At 36.1% G+C, this 19,249-nt stretch overlaps 1 protein-coding gene across 1 annotated transcript in view; it reads right to left on the bottom strand.

Moving 5' to 3' along the window:
- The window catches only part of Atg2 (Autophagy-related 2), a 167,777-nt gene that overhangs the window by 46,262 nt on the left and 102,266 nt on the right, over positions 1 to 19,249 (bottom strand). The window contains exons 14-15 of the mRNA XM_089092600.1: positions 17,084 to 17,231; positions 3,906 to 4,073 (exon numbers count right to left, since the gene is read on the bottom strand). Coding sequence (XP_088948726.1) covers positions 3,906 to 4,073; positions 17,084 to 17,231 — 316 coding nt within the window. The remainder of the gene's footprint in view (positions 1 to 3,905; positions 4,074 to 17,083; positions 17,232 to 19,249) is intronic.

The following is a 19,249-nucleotide window of genomic DNA, read 5'->3' as shown; positions in this document are numbered from 1 at the left end:
AGAAATAGGAATCAGCGGAGGCATGGTGGATTGGGTGCTTAATTGAGGTCGGACCTGAATGTAAAGGTAAGGGAGGATTTGTCTGTTTATTGCGAAATGGTGTTTGAGAGCATGGTACTGGAACTAAAGCTGATGCGGTCTAGTATTTATTTAGCTATGTTATATATGCCCCCATCCTCTCACCTCTCCCGTTTTTTTGAATTGTTAGAGGAGCAATTGGAAAAGTTGCCAGTTTCAATTTATCCATGTGTGATTATGGGGGACTTTAATGCTGGTTTAAATAAGGATGATGTAGATTCTCGTCTTTTTTGTGATAGTATGTTGAGTCATAGTTTGTTCCCATCTATTAATATTTGGACGAGGATAGCTGTAACTAGTGCGACGCTTATTGATAATATTGTGAATATGAAGCGGAATTTTAAGATCCATATCCCCCGTGTACTTATAAATGATGTGTCTGATCACTGTGCCGTCATGGTTTCATGCCAGCTGCAGGAAAATTCAACACAATCTCGTGGATCCCAAAACGCTAGAACGTATTTTGACCAGAATCCATTGCCTAAAATTAAATCTGAATTAGAAAAAGCCGATTGGACCTCTCTAGATGAGCGTCATTCTTATACCGAGAAAATGGACCCGTGGTATAGGAGAATGGTTTCACTTCTGGATAAAACTTGTGTGAAGGTAGCTCACGCTAAAAAGAAGAGATATTCCATGGAAACCATGGATGATGAAAGGCCTTGTGAATTCTGTAATAAAAGGCATAAACTGTATATGATAAGTGTTTTGAGTGATTGTGATATTGACCATGAAATCTACATGAAATACAATAGGGCCGTTTTTCACTCATCAATGTGCTAAGATCTTACATCTTTTGTCAGAAAACGCTTAAAAGTGAAATCTTTGAATTAAGATCTTACTTCTTTCGTCGTTTTTATGCAAACGTCTTTCATCGTTCTGCTCTGATCAGCGGTCTGAGAGCGATGATGATTATTTCATCAAAGTTCCCTCTTCATTGTTCTATATGGCAGAACAGTGGCGTTCTTCACACTTTTTGCTAATATCAGTAAGCTGTAAGATCTTAGAACAAAGATGAGATAAAAAACGATAATCTTTGCAGAAAGATGCAAGATCTAAGATGAAAGATCTTAGTGCTAAAAAACGGCCCTAATATTGCTCTGAATAAGTTATTACGGAAAGCGAAACATGGATATTTTAAAAATAAATTTCAAGAAAACCATGGGAACCCATCTAAGATCTGGGAGACTACTAGAACAGCTATTGGTGAAAAGAAAGTGATATTACCAGAAATGAGTGGAAATCACGGTTCTAGTCAAATTGCCGATGAAATGGCTCAGCACTTTTCTCAAATTAGGGAGAAAGCTAAATTGCATGTTGGAAACCGGCCAGGAGATGGTTCTTATCAGCAACACTTGCCAAACCTTATTGATACTAGTCTTTTACTTCAGAAAAGCAGCCAGGAACAGGTCACAGAAATTATAAGTGAAATGTAAAATAGAGCGACTGAAGCGGATGCGATGTCTTTGAAAGTAGTGAAGTAAGTTCTACCCGTGATATTGCCGTGTTACATTGATTTAATGAATGGTTGTCTTAAAGAACGTGAATTTACCGATCAACTTAAACATACCAGAGTAGTGCCATTGCATAAATTTGGTGACCGAGAAGATTTCAGCAATTATAGACCTATTTCGCTACTCCCTATTCTGTCTCAAATTTTTGAAAAAATATTATATAAAAGAATGGCTGAGTTCCTAGAGAGGAAGGATGTCTTTTATGACAACCAATTTGATTTCAGTAAAGGATACTCTATGGAACATGTGGTTCAGTATTTGACATCTATGATTAATGGTGCTTTGGACAGGAAGTTACAAGTGGCGACTGTATTCCTAGACGTTTAGAAGGCATTCAATACAATGGACCATGTGATTCTTCTGAAAAAGTTGGACAACTGTGGTATTAGAGGAAATGCTCCTAAAATTATTTCATCATATTAGAGTTACCAATCTACGTATGTGTAACTGAATGATGTGAAATAAAGTGATTACCATGCTAGTTGTGGTGTCCGCCAGAGTCCCCTCTCGACCGTCTTTTCTTCGCAGTATGTATTAATGACGTCCAATCAAGTAATCTGTAATTTGACAACAAATGTTGGAAACGGAGACGAAACGTATAAACCTAGGAAATCTCTTCTCCTGTTTGCTGATGATACGAATTTTTCAGTTGCGGAGCGCACCGAAGCTCAGCTTTTAGGGACACTGAGTAATAATATGGAAAAAGTGGAGAAATGGCTAAGGCTAAACAAGCTGAAAGTAAATCACAGAAAATCGGGGTTCGTTGTCTGGGGCAGATCACCTTCATATTACCCCTGATTGCAAGAGCTTATAATAGGAAACTCGACAATAAGACGTCAGAAGTCAGTGAAATACCTAGGCGTAATAATTGATGAAACACTAAGTTTTTCAGAGCATGTACAGTGTATATCGTCAAAAGTAGCAAGGAATATAGGTATGATAAGGAAGCTAAAGCATCAGTTTCCGCAGAATGTTTTGCGTCTTTTATATTTCTCATTAGTCCATCCTTATTTACTATAGTGTTGTTCTGTTTGGTCTGGAACATTTTATGTTTACTCGAAACCTTTGCGTGTTCTCCAAAATTCAGCTGTGTGTGCTATTTATGGAATCGATAGACTTGCCTCAATTAGAAATATTTATCCGCAAATCCGTATTTTACCGTTTTCAGGGTTGTGCTTATTTTATAAGCTTCAACTAGAGTATGATTAATAATTATTAATGATATTGCTCATAGGTATCTTCATCATATGTTTGAGACAGCTGCTAATGTCCATGGGCATTTAAAGCGACAGGTTGGTATGTATAGAAGGCCGATTAGAGTGTTTGCGAGGTCTGCTCGTCATATTCTTCCGGCGCTGTGGTCTCAGACGCCATCTTCTATTAGGGATATTGCTGAAAGGTCTAGCTTCCGTGAGCAGTTGAGGCACCATTGACTGCAGGTTTATAAATTCTAATGGGTTTTTTTTTCAAGTAGTTCTATATGTTTAATATGTTTTATATGCTTTTTTTGTTTTTTTGTGAAATTGGAACCCGAATGCACTGATGTAAGTGGATGTAAGTTTTTTTTTTGGAGTTGTAATACAAGCCTAGGTTACTGGGCTTCATGCTTTTTTTGTGAATAAATTATATCTCCATTAAAAAAAAAATTAGGTTAGATTACATTTTAATTTAACTAAAATTAAAGACTAAATTAGCTTTTCACCTTTAATTAGATTAATTGAACCTTTAAAAGATTAACCTTTAATTAGATTAAAGGTTACTAGAATACCATTTTTTTTCATCCTACGCACTTAATTTTTCTCTGTTATTATACGTAGTTTACTTTTATGAAAATTTAACACCAGTGAGTGACATTAAATTTTAGTTTTAAAATTCAAAAGGTTAGTAGAATACCATTTCTTTTCATTTGACTCACTTAATTTGTCTCTGTTATTTTACTTTTATGAAAATACGCAGTTTACTTTTATGAAAATTTAATACCGGGGAGCGACAGTAAATTTTAGTCTTCAAATCTTAATTCCACTTTATAATCACATTACGCAAAATCGTGGGCGGGAAGTACTAAAAATCTGCCTCCATCCCTTTTGAGGTTTAGTCATATCTATAAAGATTGGATTACTTTTTACTACTCGTCCAACAACTTTTATTTTGAAGAAACTACCCTTCCTAGTCAGGATTTATGCGTGACATTAGCATAATTAACAAGCCAATCTCACATTGAAAAACTAGTAAGACCCTCTCTAGTCTAGTAAAACTCTATGTCTTGTGATAGAAATACTCCTTTCTTACAACATAAAAATGATGGTAACTTACCATATTGACGTTGGCTTGTCTTGGTCTTGACTCGCTACAGTCCCTGCATAGGAATTTGTTAATTGTTGAAGTTGGAAGACGATCTCGAATCTCAATATCTGATATGCTTAAAACTTGTCGACCTGCTTGCAATTCTTCTGCGGGATAGTCCTCATGCTGAAATCGTACCTACGACAAAAAAAGATTTAATCAAATTAAAACTATACACGAATTGTGTGACCTGCAGCAGGCAAGATGGGGATAAACACTACACCACAATATATATAAACACTAGAACTCTATACTATTCGGTCAAACACTATCCCGGTTGACCAAAACTCATCGAACCATAATTTAGAGGCTAAAGATCAACTTTTCAAACAATTGAAAACGCGGACAATCTTGTAAAATGGACCCAGCTTAGCCTGCTGATTTGTTTTCAAGAGAAGTCAGGCGGAAGGAAAGAATAAAAGATATTTCAAGGTTAACAAGAGAAACAGACAGTTTACTTATACAAAAATTTTTTTGAAAACTTTTCGTTCTTTTTAGTGGCTTAAAATTGCATAAAAAAAGCCAAAGAGATTTTGCATTCTTTAACGTATACCTATATCTGGTATGCTTAAGTCTTGCCGGCCAGATTGCAATTCCTATGTGGGATAGTTTTCATGCTGAACCGAACTTAAAATAGTAGAAAAGATATAATCAAGTTAAAAAAAAGGTCAATATTACATAAGAGCTGTTTGGATTATGGGAGAAAAGATGAGGATGAATAGTATCACGATTGACGGTGATTCCTTGAACCACAATCTAAAGGCTAAGGATCTCAAACAACTTACACTATCGGTCTTCTTGTAAAATCATTCAACTACATCAGACCATTTGCTTCAAAAAGAGGGGACAGAAAGAGAGGGGACAAGAATGAAAGTATTTTCAAGGTGAACTTAACTCTTGTTCAAAGTTTACATCTTTAGAATCTAATGAAAAATAAAATGTTTCATTTAAGACATTTTCCACTGAAAATTGGTCTTACTAGAATATGAATCACACAGTTAAAATACACAAAAACTTATCACAACAATAAAATGAGTAAAATAAGGTAGACATTCCTCAAACTTAATGAAAAATGCTTTCAGGCAAAGTTTTATGTAGACATAAATTCCATTTGACTACATTAGCGAAAATGGCATACATGATGTTTGTGATGGGGTGTTGGAGCAATGGGGATAGACGCAATCCTGATGAACTAGAAACCCTCCAAATATCATTAAAGCTAAAAATCAACCCACGGAGTATGGGAACTGATAAATGGTCAAGTTTGTCTCTGAGAAAAAATCAACACCGTCTAGCACTACCCTGGAAAGTCCTACAATTAACATCAAAAACCGAAACAAAAAATATTAGTTCTATTTATTTCACCCTTTCTTTCTGTTTTGATTTGACATGATAATAAAATAAATCTTTCAGAGGCAACGCAATAGCGTTGCCTATAATAAAGGCCATACGGCTCCAAAGCATCATTATTTATTTATTGTTATTATTTTTTTCTCAGATGCACTTCATATGGAAGGGGTCGTCATATAAACTTCAAAGGGGACCCATTTGATTGGAAATCGAGAGTTCTAGTGCCCTTTCTAAGGGTCAAAAGTGATTGGAAGGCAATTAACACCTTCTTCCACACCCACCATTTCCCCAAACACATCCAATACAAATTTTGAGATAGCCATTTTGTTCTACGTAGTTGATTTTCCAGATAGGAATTATATTTTTGAGGAGGGCACTCCCCCCAGAGCTCTCAGGGCACGGGTTGTAATTTATAGAAAGCTTTGTCGTAGAAAATTCGAAAAGGACCCATTCGATTGGAAATTCAAAGGGCTAGTGCCCTTTTCAATAGGCAAAAGTGATTTGAGCGCAACTAGCCCCCCGTCACGCCCACCTTTTCCCAAAAACATCAAATCAAAATTTTGAGATAGCCATTTTGTTCAACGTAATTGAAAATTCGGGAAATTAGGTCTTTGAGGATGACACCCCCCCCCCAACCCTCCGGGCAAGGGTTTTAAGTTATGCCCTGGGGACATATAACGTTTTTATAGAAAGCGCTGTGGTTGAAACTTCCAAAAAGGACTCATTCGATTATAAATTTAAGTGGCTAGTGCCCTTTTTAATAGTCGAAAGTAATTGAAAGGCAACTAACACCAATTCTACGCCTACCATTTCCCCAAACACATTCAATCAAAATTTCGAGATAGCTAGTTTGTCCAATATATTTGAAAGTTCTGGAAATTATATCTTTGAGCAGGACAATCTCCCCAAAGTTTAGCCATGGGGGCATGTAAGGTTCTTATGGAAGAAATGCTCGTATAAACTTCAGAGAGGGCTCATTTGATTAAAAATTGAAAGTTCCCGTTCACTTTTTAAGCGTCAAAAGATATCGGAGGGCAACCAGCCCCCCCCCCACGCCCTTTTTCCCCAAATGTAACCGATAAAAATTTTGAGATAGCTATTTTGTTAAAAATAGTTCAAAGATCAGGTAACAAAAAATCCGGTGTCAAAGAAACCCCCAAGAGCTCGGGGACAGTCGTGGTCGGTTATAATCTTGTGTCATATATGGCACCTCTGAAGGGTAGGCTCGTATAAACTTAAGATACGACTCATTCGTATGGAAATTGAAAGTTTTAGTTTACTTTTTAAGAGTCAAAATAGATTAGATGGCACCTAGCCCCCCCCCTCCACACTCTTTTTTCCTCAAACCCATCTGATAAGAACTTTGAGATAGCCATTTTTTTAAAATAGTTCAAAGATCATATAACAAAAACTCCGGGGCAAACAGAGCCGCCCAGGGCCAGAGAGCAGGCGTTTCAAGTTATGCCCTGGGGGAATACATGGGTTTTATGGAAGGGATGGTCGTAAAACGTAAGAGAGAGCTAATTTGATCCGAAACTGAAAGTTGTAGTTTAGTTTTTAAGAGTCAAAAGAGATTGGAGGGCAACTAGCCCCCCCCCCCGTTTTGTCCCAAATACACCCGATAAAAGTTTTAAGATAGCCATTAAGTTATCAATTGTTCAAAAGTTGGATAACAAAACTTAGGTGTCGACACAACCCCCCAGGGCCCGGGGCAGGCGTTGTAAGTTATGCCCTGGGGTATAAATGGTTTTTGTGAAAGGGATGCTTGCATAGGGCTCATTTGAATGAAATTAAAAGTTCTAGTTCATTTTCTCAGAGTAAAAAAAAGATCGGAGGGCAAATAGCTCCTCCCGCCCTCCACGCCATTCGGTTTATCAGATGGATAAACCTACTCGATAAAAACTTGAGGTGACCATTTTGTTAAAAATAGTTCAAACATCAGATATTAAAACTCCGGGGTCGACACAACCCCCCAGGGCCCGGGGCAGGCAATGTAAGTTATGCCCTGGGGTATATATGGTTCTTGTGAAAGGGATACTCGTATAAACTTCAGAGAGGGCTCATTTGATTGGAAATTGAAAGTTCGAGCTCACTTTTTAATAGTCAAAAGAGATCCAAGGGCAACTAGCTCCCTCCCACGCCTTCTTTTTCCAAACTCATCTGATGAAAATTTGAGATAGACATTTTGTTAAAATAGTTCAAAGGTCGGATAAGAAAAACTCCGGTGTCAATACAACCCCCCAGGACCCGCGGGAGGGCATTTTAAGTTATGCCCTAAAGGTATCTATAGTTCTTATGAAAGAGATGCTCGTATATACTTCATAGAGCGCTCATTTGATTGGAAATTTAAAGTTCTAGTTCACTTTTTAAGAGTCAAGAGATTTAAGGGCAACTACCCCCCCCCCCAACGCTTTTTTTTTACCAAACCCATCCGTTACAAATTTTGAGATAGCCAGTTTTTGAAAATTGTTAAAAAATTAGATAACAAAAACTCCGGTGTTAACACAAACCCCCAGGGCCTGGGGGGTAGGTGTTGTAAGTGTTGTTCTGGAGGCGTAAATGCTTCTTATGAAAGGGATGCTCGTATAGACTTAACAGAGGGCTCATTTGTTCGGAAATTGAAAGTTCTAGTTCACTTTTTAAGAGTCAAAAGATATCCGAAGGCAACTAGCCCCTCCCCACACACACCCTTTTCCCCCCAAACACATCCGATACATATTTTGAGATTGCCATTTAAAAAAAAATTCAAATGTCATATAACATAAACCCCGGTGTCGACACAACTCCCCAGGGCTCGGGGGGCAGACATTGTAAGCAATGTCCTGGGGCCGTATATGGTTCTTATGAAACGGATGCTCGTATAAACTTCAGAGAGGGCTCATTTGAATGAAATTAAAAGTTCTAGTTCCTTTTCTCAGAGTAAAAAAAGATCGGAGGGCAACTAGCTCCTCCCGCCCTCCACGCCATTGGGTTTATCAGATGGATAAACCCACCCGGTAAAAACTTGAGGTGACCATTTGGTTAAAAATAATTCAAACATCAGATGTTAAGACTCCGGGGTCGATACAACCCTCCAGGGCCCAGGGAAAAGCGTTGTAAGTTATACTCTGGGGGTATATATGGTTCTTATAGAAGGAATGCTCATATAAACTTCAGAGAGGGCTCATTTTATCGAAAATAGAAAGTTCTTGTTCACTTTTAAAGTGTCAAAAGAGACCAGAGGGCAATTAGCCCCCCCCCCCCACGCCCTTTTTTCCCCAAACCAAAAAACTTTGAGATAGCCATTTTGTTAAAAATAGTTCAAACATCAGATAATAAAAATTCCGAGGTTGACAAAGACCCACATTTGATTTTTTTTTTTAAGTTTGATGTTCAAATAAGGAATTTTTAAAAACTTGAAACCTTTTGCAATCAAAAACGAAAAATTATTAATTAATAAAAAAAAACTTTCCGAAAAATGAGTTTTTCAAAGAAAAGTAAAGGCAATTTTAACCTTAAGATCAGCAGATACAAATAACTTTTAAAATTCAAACTCAAAAGACCAGAAATTACTGTTAACGAATAAATGAAACCCAAAACGAACAGTAATTAAATAAACAATCGTAGCAAAAAACACAAAACAATTAATAGTCTAAATGAATAAATAGATCTTAAAGCGAGTAATGCTTAGATTGAATATGAAAATCAAGCTTAAAACGAAAAAAAATATATTTTGCTATTGACGTATAAATGATACTTAATGAACAGAAATTAAATAAACAATCAATGCAAACAAACATGCAATAGATTTTAATGTAAGTGAATAAATAAATCTTAAAACGAGTGAAACTTAAATTGAATATGCAAATTAAGCTTGAAACAAACAAAAATCACCACAAACAAGAATTTGGTTATGACCTCCTTCTCTCACTGTAAAAGACAAAAACCTACTGCGTCATTAGCGCTTTACTGAAAACCAAATTTGTGACAAAATATTTTCTTTTGTACTTCAAAAGAAAATATTCTCTTATTTTCTTTTCTATCTCTGAAAATAAACATTAAAAGGCTACGTCAAATATTCAGTTTAATTTACTAGCTCTTTTTAAAGTTGTTAAAGACGAATATAGTTTCCCTACAAACAAGTGATTGGATACTGCCTCCTTTCCTAACTGTAAATGAGCAAAAATAAAATCAAATAATCTACGAAGCGTGAAACTACCGCAAATCAGCATCGATAAATAAATGAAACCCCAAACGAACAGAAATTACAATAAATAACCGAGTCAAACTCAAAACGAGCAGAAATTAACATAAGTTGAGCTCAAAATCCCTATGCCTTCCCAAGGCCAGAACAAAATTTGCACTTTACTGTAAAAACATAAATGTGTTTACTTTTATAACTTTAATAAATCAAATAATATTAACATTTTGATTACTAAATATCAGTATATGTATATTAAACTGACAATGCACATTCATTCGTATTTTTTCAGTAAAGTGCAAATTTTGTTCTGGCCTTGGGAAGGCATAGGGGTTTTGCGCCCAACTTATGTTAATTTCTGTAAGTTTTGAGTTTGACTCGGTTAATCAACTGAATGCCTTCCAATCACTGTCGACTATTAAAAAGGGCACAAGCCACTCCAATTTCCAACTGAATGAGCGCGTATCGAAGTTTCTACGACAGCTTCTTCGATACGAAGTGCCCTGCTCTAAAGGAAAAAATAAATAAATAATAAATTGTGCCAACCTCGTTCTTATATGCCCCCAGGGCATAACTTAAAACCCCGTGCCCTGAGGGTTGTGGGGAGTGTCCTCCTCTTTACTTAGTCCCCGTTTCTTGTCTCGTTCTCGAGTGTCCCCGTTTTTTACTTAGGAAGTGCGATCGTGCTACCTATGATTTATACAATAACTTTCTATATAAACCTTATATGCCCTAAGGGCATAACTTAAAAACCTTGAACTGAAAGCTGTGAGGGGGTTATCATCCTAAAAGACCTAATCTCCAGAACTGTCAACTGCGTTGAACAAAACGGATATATAAGAATTTTGATTGGATGTGTTTTGGAATATGGTGGGCGTGAGAGAGGCGTAATTCGCTATCCAATCACATTCAACTATTAAAAAAGACACTATCCATTTCAATTTCCAATAGAATCAGCCCTTTAGAATTCTCTACAACCAAGCTTTAAATAAAAACTTTATATGCCCCAGGGCATAACTTACAACCCTTGCCCTGAGGGCTGTGGGGGGAGGGGTTGTCATCGTTAAAGACCTAATGGCCAAAACTTTCAACTGCGCTGAATAAAATGGCTATCTAAAAGTTTTATTGGATGTGTTTGGGGAAAAGGTGGGCAAGAGAGGGGGGTTAGTTGCCCTCAAATCACTTTCGACTATTAAAAAGGGTACTATCCCTTTGAATTACAAATTTCATGAGCCCTTTTTCAAGTTTATACGACAAAGATTTCAATAAAAACCTTATATGCCCATAGGTCATAACTTATAATCCTTGCCCTGAGGGTTGTGGGGGAGTGTCCTCCTCCAAAATACATTTTCTATCGGTAAATCAACTACGCTGAATAAAATGGATATCTCAAAATTTTTTTTGGTTGTGTTTGGGGGACGGATGGGGGTGGGGGGGGGGCTAGTTGCCCTCCAACCACTTTTGACTATTAAAAAGGGCACTAACCCATAGATTTTCCAATCGAATGAGATGTTTTTTGAAGTTTATGCGACAACACCTTCTTTAAAAACCTTGTATACCCCCAGGGCATAACTTAAAACCCTTGCCCTGACGGTTGTGGGGGAGTGTCCTCCTCAAAAACATATTTTCTATCGGGAAATCAACTACGCTGAACAAAATGGCTATCTCAAAATTTTGATTGGATGTGTTTGGAGGACTGATGGGCGTGGGGGGGGGGGGGGGCCCTAGAGGCCCTCACATCACTTGCGAATATTTAAAAGGGTATTAGACCTTTGAATTTCCAGTCGAATGAGCCCCTTTTGAAGTTTCTACGACGACCCCTTCCATATGCAGTGTCCTGCTCTTAAGAAAAAAAAAAAAATAAATTGTGCCAACATCGTTCTTATATGCCCTCAGGGCATAACTTACAACCCTTACCCTGAGGGTTGTGGGGGAGTGTCCTCCTCAAAAACGTATTTTCTATCTGGAAATCAACTACGCTGAACAAAATGGATATCTCAAAAATTTGATTAGATGTGTTTGAGGAAATGACGGGCGTGGGGGGGGGGCTGGAAATCAACTACGCTGAACAAAATGGCTATCTCAAAATTTCTATTTGATGTGTTTGGGGGAATGATGGGCGGGGGGGAGGGCGCTAGTTGCCCTCCAATCACTTTCGACTATTAAAAAGGGCACTAGCCCTTTGAATTTCCAATCGAATGAGCCTTTTCTGAAACTTCTACGACAACGCCTTCTATAAAAACCTCATATGCCCCCAGGGCATAACTTAAACCCTTGCCCTGAGTGTTGTGGGGGAGTGTCCTCCTCAAAAACATATTTTATATCTGGAAATCAACTACGCTGAACAAAATGGCAATCTCAAAACTTTATTGGATGTGTTTGGGGGAATGATGGGCGTGAGGGGGGGGGGGGGCTAGTTGCCCTCCAATCACTTTCGACTATTAAAAAGGGTATTAGCCATTCTAATTTCCAATCGAATGAGCCCTTTCGAAGTTTCTACGACAACTCCTTCGATACGAAGTGCCCGGGTGGAGAAAAAAAACATTGTGCCCACACCGTTCTTTACTTAGGCAGCGCTAGCGCGCTGCCTATGATTTCTGATCGTATTTAATTTGAATTTTAACAGATATTTGTATCTGCTGAGCTTAAGTTTAAAATGGTCTTTACTTTTCTTTGAAAAACTTATTTTTTGGAACTTATTTAATCCACAATAGTTTTCGCGAGGATACAACTTTGATAAAAAAAACAACATATTTTTCGAGAATGTCAGTTTTTTCACTTTTAGTCTTTATTCAGTCATTGCTGGAGTTCTTTTAATTTTATTGTTACAGTTTTCCACAATTTAATTTTAACTTTATTACTCCTGAAATATCGAAGAACACAAGCAGAACAAAACATGAGATGATAAGAAAAAGACTTTGTAAAAAAAACAACAACATGCAAACAATATAATATAAACATATTAGGTGAACAAAAAAGAATAAAACTATTTTAAAAAGACGTGGAAAATCACAAAACCACAACACAATAAGGATAACTTCATAAAGAGATTTAAATTTGAAATATTCCCCATCCAACCTCTGGGTAGCATATAAATTGTTAAGGAGAACGAACAATAATTTCTAATATGTTGGTAGGAAAATAATTTTTCCTACCAACTATAATAATTTTTGCCTTTCTTAAAAATATTTTTTACCTTTCTTAAAGTACCCAAATTCCTAGTTATTGTAAAGCCTTGGCAAATCTGTCAAAAAGTTCCAACACTCCCTCCCCCTCCTCGTGGGAGCATTTAGTTGGATGATTATGATTTTTTTATATTCAAACATAAAAATATTGAGCTAAAAAGAATTCTATAAAGAAGATGTAGGCTACCTGAACCCGGCCAGAACTCTTGCCCTTCTTTATAATCAATCTAGACTCATTATAAACAAAAAAAAACTATATAGAACATTTTTTTTATTATATATATATATATATATATATATATATATATATATATATATATATATATATATATATGAGAGAGAGAGAGAGAGAGAGAGAGAGAGAGAGAACAAAAAAAGAAAATAGAAACCTAACATAAAATTCACGGTGAAAAAGAGTAAAAGGCGATGCGAGACAGTCTGTCAATAACGGGTCTCTTTACAGAGATATATTTACCTTATTTAAGGTCTCTTTTATGGCTTAGAAAATAAACAGAAAAGATCCCTCCTCCCCCCCAGTATTTGTTTAGCTAAATGTTGCAAATTGATTGGCATAACAATCCTGAGGTTCTTGAAAAAGTCAGCGTTAAGTCTCAAAGTAACAATATGGTGAACAACCTTAATGAGACTAACAAAACAAGAATCTATCTCAAAAAGGTAGCCAGTCCTAATATTATTTGCTGTAAAATCAATTACCAAAAAGGCTACCTGTGGAACATATTTGTCTCACTTACTATAGTCAGTCTCAGTCTCTGCAGTCTAGTATGCCGTTAGTCTCGCTTCTGTTAACAACACCACTTAGCGTTAATGTTTTTTTTTCTTGCCATATAAAATGCTTAGTATATCTGTAGAGCAACCAATTAGTGGGAAATATCATTTCAAAATTGGAAAAACTGCTACTGAAAATAATAATTTACTGAACGAAGTGTAGAAACATTTCCTCAAATTTTCACCTCAATATCCTCAGCCTTAGTCAAATGTGGCTTTGAAGCATGGGCGCTACGAAAAACGGAGGAAGATTTTCAGGATATTTTTCAGAGAAATCGCCTTCGGATTGTTTTGGGTACCCGACTGACTAACCGTATTTCAAACAGTAGACTGTACGAAAAGTATGGTTCAATTCCGCTTTCTAGGCTATAATCAGAGGAAGGTTGAGATGGCTAGAGCACGTTCTGCGGATAAAGGATGACAGGTTGCCAAAGGTTGTCTTTTTCGGCCAACTGTCTAGGACTAAACGGAAAGCAGGTCGTCCTGGGTTTGGATGGGAGGAAGTCGTAAGGAAAAATTTAGCGAAAATGGAAAGTTCCTGGGAGGGTGTAAAGAAGGAGGCTTTGAATAGTTTCGGATTGAAGGGGAGCGTGCGTAGCAGTGTTAGCCTCAAGCGGCTTGATGCTGCGGTGAGTTATTACTAGTAGTTAGCAGTAGTGACTACAGAAGCAGTAGTAGTACTAGCAGTAGCAGTAGTGGTAGCAGCAGTAGTAGTAGTAGCGTGCAAATATAACATTTTTTCTCAGTTGATCACCCCCTCATCATTCCCTGAAAGCTCCAACTTAGTACCCTCAGTCACTTCTGAGTTATACCCTTTTGACAACCTGTATGCATATAACGTGTTTTCGTATAGCTCAACACTCCTCTCAACAATCTCTGAAAGTTTCACCTGAATGCCCTTGATGATTTTGGACACTAAAAGGTCAAACATGTCCTCTTTCCCAATAACAAATACTATATGTAAATAATGGGCGAATCTCACAATTTACAGCTCTTGCCCCGAAGGCTGTGGGAGGTTGACATCCTCAGACAGATAGATGCTCAACCTTTCAACTATAATGAAAAATGTCTATCTCGAAATTTTCATTGGATGTTTTCGGAGAAAAAATGGGTGTGGGAGAGGGGTTGGTTGCCCTGAAATCACTTTTAACTATTAAAAAGATCACTAGAACTTTCCACTCGAATGAGCCACTTCCGAAGTTCCGAAGTCCCTTCTACACGAAGTGTCTTAGTGAAAAAATAAATAAATAATAATACATTGTGCCACATTGCTCTTTAAACATTTCTCTTCTTATTATAATAATCCAGATTCATCAGAAAATTCATACGTATGACTTTGACCGAGCTGAGCACTGCAAAAACACACACACAAGCAATTATATTTTTGACTGTTAGCACCTCTGGTTTGACGCTAATTTTTGACGTTTTACGGAAAGCAAACAAAAATTCTGATTTATTACGACAAATAAACCTATTTTTCAAACGATTCTTAGAAAAAATGAGCCAAAGCTAAAATTTACTCGACAAAATTTGTTTGCCATATTATGCCCAAGAGATTGTGAATACTTTATAAGTCTTATTTAAATTGAGAAATCTTTATAAAAAAAGAAGTATTTTGGAGTAGATTAGAATATTTTTATTTACAGCACATACATAAATAAATGTCACAAAACTGCGCACATGCCTCAAACAGCGCACATGCCTACACAGCGCACATGCACATGCGCGGAGTGTGGGCGGGATATTCGATTTTCCGTTCTAACATCGCCAGCTTTAATAAAAAACACCAGGTTAAACATGAATTTGTGGAATAGGCTATTGTTAATAAGAAGCCAAAATTAGCAATTATAGAAAAAAAAACAATATTTATTTATATGTATAAATGTTTCAATAGCCCGTACTTACCTTAAACAGATTAATGATTAACTAACCAAATCCAAAAATAAATAACAAAAGAAATTTATAAAAATGAGCAATTGAAGTATTTGCGACAGCCTTCCCGTGGTGCCCAAGAGACTAGTAAGCACAAAAGAGATCACTACTTCTGTTTTGCCATGAGGCAGGGTATCTTGCAGAACAAGCTGCCGAGAATGGATGGACTAAAGCAAGGATCGATTGCCATAATCATGATTGGGGGGAGGCTAATCACCCTACACAAAGCACAAACAATGACGCAAAAAAATATCCCTTAGAAGCAATTCAAGGTGGGAGAAAGAAGTTCTCTTGCAAGTAGAGGTTCTGAGGATCAAGTGCGCTGCTGATGGCTAGTGAGTCATGAGTGTGTCTCTCTCCTCTTTTTGAGGGACAAGTACTGTCTACCCAAGTTGGCCTGAGGCTTGAGGAAGGATGGGGGAAAACAATGGCGGAAACCTTCTCAGGATGGGGGAAAACAATGGCGGAAACCTGAATACTACCAAGGAAGGCTCTTCCACAAAGTGAAAACAGAGATTGGTAAGCCCTATTTCAAGATACCACGATTAATTGTAAAGCTGTTAATTTATGTTTTTTCTTCTTCTCTTTTTTTGGGGGGGGGGGAGGTTGAGAGGGATGGGTCATAGTGGCTTGAGGTTCTATAAAATAATAATAATAACAAATAAACACGTAAATAAACCTAATTTAAACTAAACAATTGATAAAAAAAAGCTCAATCAACAGAGGAAAAAAAAACGAAAAAAACAAAGCATATATAAATAAACTAGTGTGGCAGATAAATTATTTTAAATGCTTGCTAACCAGATTTAGTTCTAATTGAGGCATGAGGTATAGGTTAAGTACATGGGAGACACGTAGCTTTTCACCAAGTCCGCACTAAAGCGTAAGCTTTACTAACACATTTCTAGCCAAAGTTGTCGCAAGGATATCTTGGACAACTTTTGCTGCAAATTTGGAAAATATTCCCTATTCGCAAAAACATTTTTTTTTTTTTTTTTTTTTTTTTTTTAATATCCCACCTCCTCTCCTCTCAGTGGTACTAACTTCTTTATTTCCGAAACTAATAACTACATTTATGTACCACCTACACTAAAAAAAAAAAAAAAAAAAAAAAGAAAAACCAAAAAAATTTTTTAACTTTACATTCCTTTTGGAGTAAAAAATCAATACTACTTCCTACTCCATTAAGATTTTAAGAACAAATAAATTCAAAGCTTTCAGATCTAAGTAGAATTTTTGCATTAAATGCTCTATGTTTTGAACTATCAAACATACCAAAACATATCAAACATATCAAACTATCAAACTGTTTCACAACCCAATGAAACAGTCATTTATTTCTACAAAACTCAATACTTTTAGAAAGAATACAAACAATAGAACCATAATTGTCAATGAAAAGAAAACGAACAAAAAGAAAATATTGTCTTGTAATAGGTCACACCCTATCTTACGAAATGAAGTAGTTTATGAAAAAATGTAGCTATACCTTAATATACCTAATTACGCACAATAGGGTATTGAGATACTATATCATACTTCACTTACATTAATAATGACAAAAAAAATATTCTATCTATTAGAGCCAGAACAATTTTTCCAGAAATTCAAGAACATTTTTGAAAATGTCAAAAGAAAATAAAATTTGTAAACGAAATACACTGGCTTAAGTAATAAAATAGCTCATGAAATTAAATAACCGATGACAAATATACCTTGACTAAGTGTAATTCCATGCTTGTATCTGTATCCCGTTTTTTCTTTTCATCTCTAAATTTCACGTTTTCCTCCGTTACTTTGGATGTGTAATGAACTTCTGGGGGCTCCTGATCAGCAAATCGTACCGTATGTCCCTTGTTTTTCCTAGAATAATATCACTCCCTAATTCCAAAACATAAACAATAAATAGTGATAAAAATTCTACTTTCCATCAATATTGGAAAAAACTCAATCGCAAGATCTGAGAATTTTTTTTTTAATATAACGAATGGAGATCAGTACCATCAGTAGAAACAGTGAAGTCCAGTACCGTATTCTTTACCTTTTTTTTACCTTACAACGATCCAGGGTAAATGTTTGAGTGAACAGATAAAAATTAACACGTAAGAAATGAGCATGAATTCAAAGCGATGAAATCAAAATTTAATTTGTAATATACATAAAACTTCTCCTGGACATTTTTTGTCTGGACTACTCCTGAACATTTCTTTTTGGGTTCTGGAGAGACTCGCGCAATAATGTGTATAAAACTATTCATAATAACGCAAGTAAAAACTTCCGGTGACTTGGTCAAAAAATCGTGCCGCATCCTTACTTTATCTTTAGTAAGATCACTTCCTAATTTCAAAATATTAACAATAAAAAACAGTCCTAATCATTTCTGCCAAAATTCATCGTTATATAATTAAATATATAAATGAAATAAATTTACGTCATCTACATATAAACATGCTATTGTATAGGTTATTCGATTTGCATGGAAGGGTAAACTTCAAGACAAAGTGCTATGATAATAATAATAATTTATTTTTAACCCACATCATATAAAAAAATGATAATTGTGGAGTATAAAGAAAAAAGTAGATAATATACTACATATACGAGTACATAAAACTTAAAAACTCCACAAGAGTGAAGTTTTCAATACTATAGAAGTATTCCCTGTGTTTCTGTTGGTCTAGGGTTGGAAACTCTTTCAAGTCACCCTGGAATCTTGGGTTCGACATCCATGCCTGCGGGAATTTTTCAAGCAATCTCCTTTATTTAATAAATTTCAATTATCAACCACATTAAGTAAATAATTTCAAGAAAAAGGAAAAAAGTCTACAAGGGGGGTAAGCGAATTTATATTAAACTCTATTATGTGTGCAGGCACTCAAACAGTGTTAGGGCCCCGTGAAGAGAACCCGGGGCGACGTAAAGATTAGGTTTTCAAATGCCCCCACAACAAAATAAGCATGTACCCTGCAAATCACCCCTAAAACTGTTTGTTTCTCTAGATATGTAGCAATACCACAATAAATACAACACACTACATTTTGTAAGATCCTGTGACAACCTATAAAGAGCCAGGAAAAAAATGGATATTACAATTTTGTTCCAAAATTTACAATCTAAGAGAATACCTAATTAGAATTTGTTGTTGTTGTTGCACTGAGAACCATATTAGTGCAGTGCTGTCAGTGACAAATGCTATTCTGCAGCGTTAAGATTTTTCCATAGTGGTGAGAGCCACGCTAGTGCATTCGTCTCAGTAAAATGCACAATTCAGTAGCATTTTTTCTTCTTTTTTTCACTAAGAACCGAACTAGTACAGTGCTTTCAGTGACAAATGCTATTCTGCAGCGTTGTTTTTTTTACATAGCGGTGAGAGCTGCACTGGTACAAGAATCTCTGTAAATTACACTGAACTGTAGATTTTTTTAGTTTTACATTATTTTTTGTTAATGCTGAGAACCATAGTAGTGCAGTGCGTTCAGCGATAAATACTATTCCGCAGTGCCAATTTTTTCATAGTGGCGAGGGCGACGCTAGTGCAGTGCTTTCAGTATAATACACTATTCTGCAACACTTTTTCTTGGTTTTGGGAGCCACGCTAGTACGGTATTTTTAGTAATAAACACTGTAGCTCTTTTTTTATTCCTTAGTATTAAACAGAATTATCAAAATCTAAGTACATAAAGTTGTGGGTGTTTTATTCAGAATAGAATAGAAGCACAATTAAAAACAACGATTAAAATCAATTTTAATCGATTAACAGACGATTAAAAGCAACAACTAAAAAGTTAAAACTATGAAACTGATCCATAATAGGAAATGCAAAATAAATGTATGAAATTATCTTTAAGTAAAATATAACGACAAATTTAATTCAAATGTTA

This window comes from Artemia sp. Qi Xiang Cuo, chromosome 7, assembly GCF_049724085.1.
Source record: "Artemia sp. Qi Xiang Cuo chromosome 7, ASM4972408v1, whole genome shotgun sequence".
NCBI classification, from domain to species: domain Eukaryota; kingdom Metazoa; phylum Arthropoda; class Branchiopoda; order Anostraca; family Artemiidae; genus Artemia; species Artemia sp. Qi Xiang Cuo.
This window is presented reverse-complemented; position numbering and strand designations above follow the sequence as displayed.